We start from the raw sequence: 5232 nt of genomic DNA on the forward strand, positions 1-5232 counted from the left end.
GAACAGACACAGAAGAGACATTCAGGATCTTACCTTCACAGGTGTGTGGTTGGTGTGGGCAGGTAGGTGCATTGATTATTCACCTGTGGTCCTGCAGGGAGAATACTGACTGAGGGACAAGCTTTTTACTTCATATGTCTTGGTTTAAAATCAAATTCAATTCATCACCATAAAAGACTCGTTGAGGAAACAGGTGTGTGAATGTGGATCTCTTTAACTCTCATGGGGACAAACAGAATCATGATGCTGCCTCATTAACTGCAGGAAGGTCAAAGGTCAATGAAAGACTTACTGTTCCTGTGGGTTCTCTGTTCTCTTTGGTCCGTGCAGGTTCCTTCATCGTCCGCCTGTCTGCAAACAAAGGAACATCAGAGGAAGAGATCGCCTAATATAACATAATATACTATAACACCGGTGTTACCGTGACACCTGCTGGAGCTCTTACCGGGCTGACCGTCTGTCGCTGACCGTGGAGTAGCACCGGTGTTCGGCTTCTGTCGGGGCTTAGGCCGCTGCCTCTGCTCGGCCAGAGGAGGCTGGACGCGGGCATGATCCCTCAGTTTCTGGACAGTTATCTGGACCGATCCGGGTCCTGGTCCAGTTTCGTGTCTCCGGTCCGGGACGAGAACCCTAGTAGAGCGGATTAAAACGTCCCCGGTGTCCGAGCTACAGGAGGACTGATCCGGACTGAGATCACCAGATAGATCCCGGGGTGTGTGAGAGCTGGAAGCGGGCTGACGAAACATCCACACGGTTTTAATTAACTTAACTTAATGTCATGTGAACAGCTTTGTTGACTGTCAGTGGACCGTTAGCATGAAGGCTAACAGCAACTAGCCTCGTTCAAACTTCCCGCTCCGGCATCAAACAGCAGCGGCGCCGTTAAAACTCGGTGGCGGGAGTCCGAGCGGAAACATCAAGTTTACAAAGTAAAAAAAACATTACAGTAAAAACAGAAAGGGACGTCAGGACATTAAAAGGAGAAACTGAAGTCGAAACACGACAAAAGTGGAAACAGCAACAGTTGCTGACAACAAAACGACACTTCCGGTTCCGCTTGGGTCCGAAGATAAAAAAACTACAAGGACAGATGTCTCACTCCGCCTCTAAATCAGAAGAATCATTGTACATGTACAAACCGGTACAAACTGTTTTAAATGGAGATCTAACTGATCCAGGTTAAACTGCAGATTGTTGCACAAAACCGCCAAAAACAAAAGAACAAAAAATCACCTCAAATAGATTTTAAAACAACATAAAACAATCAATCAATCAATCAATCAATCAATCAAGTAAATCATTTAAATTTGAACTATTCATTAATTATTTTGACAATTTCTCCTTTTATTGCCTATTAAAATACCAATTAATGAAATACTGAATTTGAGAAATTTATTTATTCGATTTATATATAGATTAAGAAATGAATTAGTAAAAACATTTATTAATTTCTGTTTTTAGTGTTCAATTAGAAATCAGTGAATGAAATTCTATTTGCATGACACTTGTGGTCCTCCATAGTGTTCCACTTGTGCACAGGTTGAATTTCAAAGACCATTTAGATTATGTTTATGAAGAAAGTTACAAATCAAATAGGATATTATGATCATTTATTCAGGAACTTAAAAGGTAGGAACTTTACTACGCTCCTGTAGCACATCGGACGGTCTTTTCCGTAGCGCACTGCTCGACTCAGAGGTCAAACTTTCGTCACGTTTTAGTCTTGTACAGCTATTTGGACTACAATCGCATCAGTAATCCTTAGAGAAATTAATAATTTAATTTTAAACTGTTGATTTTCTTCAATTGATTTTCGGGGTGAATAATAATATAATATTTAAATAGTTTGAATCTGCGGCTCCGTTTCTCCACATGTCCTTCAGTCCGCCGGAAGAAGGATCTGCACATCGAACACCGACCTCAGGTCAGATTAAAACATCATCTTCTGGTTATAATTTAGTTTTAAACCCACAGTGTGTGTCTGCAGCCCGCGGCTCGGGAGTCTGAAGGACGACATCTGCGACAACACCCGGTAAACTCACGGGAGCGCGAAGCTAACCCGGTTAGCTGTTAGCTTACCGCGCCACCGGCAGCAGAGGAGGTAATCACTGTCACCGGAGAGACTTTAATTCGGTAGTTAACGGGCTCGTCCGGTGACTCCGGATCAGACCGATCAGTGTGAGGATGCAGTAAAAGACTGTGAACATTAAAACGTCAGGTGTTTTAAACGGAGGCTCGTGGGGGAGGGGACACTGACGTGAACTGCTTGTTCTCCACAGAGACTCTGGTTCTGAATCATGGCGGTCCAGGTGTCCGAGTCCGACCAGATCAAACAGGTGAGTGGTTTGTATGTGGATCACCTGCATGATGATGATGATGATGATGATGATGATGATGATGTGGAGGTGTGTAGTTGAGGTCTCACGTGCGTCTCCTCTCTGTTTCAGTTTAAGGAGTTTCTGGGGACGTACAACAAGGTGACGGAGAACTGCTTCATGGACTGTGTCAAAGACTTCACCAACAGAGAAGTGAAGCCAGAGGAGGTAAAGATGCTGTGAACACAAACCCTGTAAACTTTCATCATCATCAATGTTGTTGGATACTTCCGGTTCTACCTGATGCCACAAACCACCAGGAAACACAGGTGGCAGCCAGTTATTCAGTTCATTTACAGGGATGTTGATTTCCGGTTGCTCGTCCTGCTTCTAAACTACAGAGAAGAAAAACATCAAAACAAAATCTGCCCAACAAATCCAAACTCTGGCCTTTTTAAACCATAAATGTTTCAAATAATAATTAGCCTTACTTCATTAATTAACAAATAGAGTAAACAATATCAAAATAGAATACACCTTAATCCCAAGAAAGAAAGAAAATACAACTGAAGATAAAACTGACTCAGTCAGTTTCCTGCTGCAGTCAATGATCAATAACTGCAGGAAGCATCTGATACCTGTAATGTTCGAACTGATCAGAACTGTCATGGCGGCGGATGACCTTAGACGACCTGTGCCAGTTAGTCGTCGAGCTAACTCCGACTAACGTCAGTGTTGGTAAATGAGCGCTGTCGAGGAGGAGTGATGATGCTGAGAAAAGGTTTCGCTCATGAGCTGATGATGTCGTGTGATGTCACATTTTCTCTTGGCTGTCTGACCAATCCGCTGCCAGGTCACATGTTTCATGTCCATGTGATCAGATTTGTGAAAGAGGCCGAGTTGTTCGTTTTAAACAACTTTGTCAGAACCATGAACAAAGTATTAATATGATAAGAAGAAATACTGATACCTGCGGGAGAATTCAGTTACCATGGTGATTTACCCTGGTAACAAGGGAACCACGGTCGTAGGACTGAAAACCCACAACCTGAAGTTTACACCCTGCTTCAGCTCTCCACCAGAGACCCAATGTTTCTGACCCAGATGTTCATGTTTGTTGTTTCAGTCCAGCTGCTCCGAGTCCTGTCTGCAGAAGTATCTGAAGATGACTCAGCGGATCTCCATGAGGTTTCAGGAGTACCACATCCAGCAGAACGAGGCTCTAGCTGCTAAAGCCGGACTGCTGGGACAACCTCGCTGAACCAGGACCGAACCTGGACCGGAGACATGACCCCGGCAGGCTGAGGAGATCCAGACCGATCCGGATCTAGCAGGTCCAGTCTCTCCATGCTGGATGGATAAAGACTCTGAACTGCAGCTGAGTTTCTGCTGCTCTGTGTCAAAGCATCATGGGAGATGTAGTGTAAACAGATTTCTTTTGTGTCTAAAAACTGTGGAATTGTCCTTTTAATGTGGAGATTTGTTTATGTTGATGTTGAAATAATTTTTTATTAAACATCATGAACCTCAGTCTTCTTCTGTGTTTTATTTAAAGTTTGAACAGTGGTGGGAAGTCACTCAATCTAATACTGGTGCTTGAGTATTTCCACTAACGCTGATTGTACCAATGATAATTTTTATTATTGATAAGTCTTCTGACTATTTTCTCAATTCAACCAAATAAAAAACTGTTTCCCTCGGAAACGCAAAAATATTCACTTTACTAAAATGCATTTCAAAACATTGAACCATCATCAATACATAAATCATCAGTTGATAATCGACTTTATTTTCCAGCCAATTGTCTGCTATATTTCTGTTGACAGCTTCAGTTCCAACTATAGATTAAAGCTCCTCCAGTGTAAAGGTCTGTGTCCATGTGTAGTGTGATTATAGATTATAGATCAGCTCCAGCTTCTATATTAATACTGTGAAAGTATCAAAGCCTCAGTCCACAGAGAAATGCACACAGCCTGTATTCAGAAACTGAGCCTTAAAACCAGCCGTCAGGACTTCTGGAACTTTGTGATGTCACAACGAAGCAGTCACCGCTCTCAGCCACGCCCTCAAGTAAGAATTCTTATTACACAGGATGGACCCTTTCAGAATAATACATGTTTGTCACATTAATGTTGCAGCTGGAGCCGATTTTAATGACTTCATAAACGGTTTGATTGATCATTCTCTAATAACACAAAAACATAACTAATAAATTATTATAAATGAAGCGGGATTGAAAGGAAACATCTTTGTGAACTCAACATTCCTGAACTTTGTTTTTCACATTAAAACAACAATCCACATTTCCATGAGATTTTAAAATAAAAGTGCTACAGATTGATTTCTGTCTCTTTGGGGAAACTGTTATAATGAACATGGAGGTGTGTGACTTCACGTGTTAACGGAGCACCTGAACGCACCGTTACCGTCGGTCTCAGAGGTGGGGCGGTCTCGGTTTGGGAGGAGGATCAGGATCAGGACTCTGAAATGAGACGCAGCTGCAGAGTGGAAACATATTTAAAAACTTTATTAGAAACAGAGAGCTCTGCTTATTGTGCACACAGTTCCAGCATGGCTTAGCTTCTGTTCTCAGGAGGAAGTGTGTGTTTCTGTATTTACAGTCGTCGCTCTCTAAACCGCCGCTAGCAAAACACCACATAGAAAAAAAAAAAAAAAAAAAAAAAAAAAAAAAAAACAACCGAGGAGTTCATAATACAACAGTACAAACAGTCTTCTCTTAAAAAATATTATAAATCATTCTTTACAGGCGTGTAAAATGTAGTTCTCAAATACATGGTGTGGTTTTATTCTTTTCTTTACTCAGAGCTTTTTATGTACAAAACAAAGAAATGTTCAGGTGCTGAAATCAGCCGAGAGTCCGAGCCACAGAGACACAGAGGGAGACCTGGGGGGGTGG

At 42.1% G+C, this 5232-nt stretch overlaps 1 protein-coding gene and 1 non-coding gene across 3 annotated transcripts; both read left to right on the plus strand.

Annotated features, from left to right (window-relative positions):
- Window positions 1-1663: 1663 nt before the first annotated feature.
- On the plus strand, window positions 1664-3845 carry timm9 (translocase of inner mitochondrial membrane 9 homolog). 2 transcript variants are annotated; one of them, XM_023399416.2, is made up of 4 exons: window positions 1664-2101; window positions 2280-2336; window positions 2448-2543; window positions 3442-3845. In XM_023399416.2, the coding sequence occupies exons 2-4, from the start codon at window positions 2298-2300 to the stop codon at window positions 3574-3576; spliced, it is 270 nt and encodes an 89-aa protein (XP_023255184.1). In that variant the 5' UTR covers window positions 1664-2101; window positions 2280-2297; the 3' UTR covers window positions 3577-3845. The 2 variants fall into 2 exon arrangements, with proteins under 2 accessions (XP_023255184.1, XP_023255185.1); XM_023399417.2 differs by having other exon boundaries at window positions 1664-1924.
- Window positions 3073-3157, plus strand: LOC111649708 (small nucleolar RNA SNORD53/SNORD92). The gene has a single exon (XR_002760330.1). It is a non-coding gene; the product is annotated as a small nucleolar RNA SNORD53/SNORD92 (small nucleolar RNA).
- Window positions 3846-5232: the final 1387 nt, after the last annotated feature.

The sequence above is a fragment of the Seriola lalandi genome, unplaced genomic scaffold (genome assembly GCF_002814215.2).
Source record: "Seriola lalandi dorsalis isolate HSWRI2012SDOR001 ecotype SW California unplaced genomic scaffold, Sedor1 jcf7180002051743, whole genome shotgun sequence".
NCBI lineage: Eukaryota > Metazoa > Chordata > Actinopteri > Carangiformes > Carangidae > Seriola > Seriola lalandi.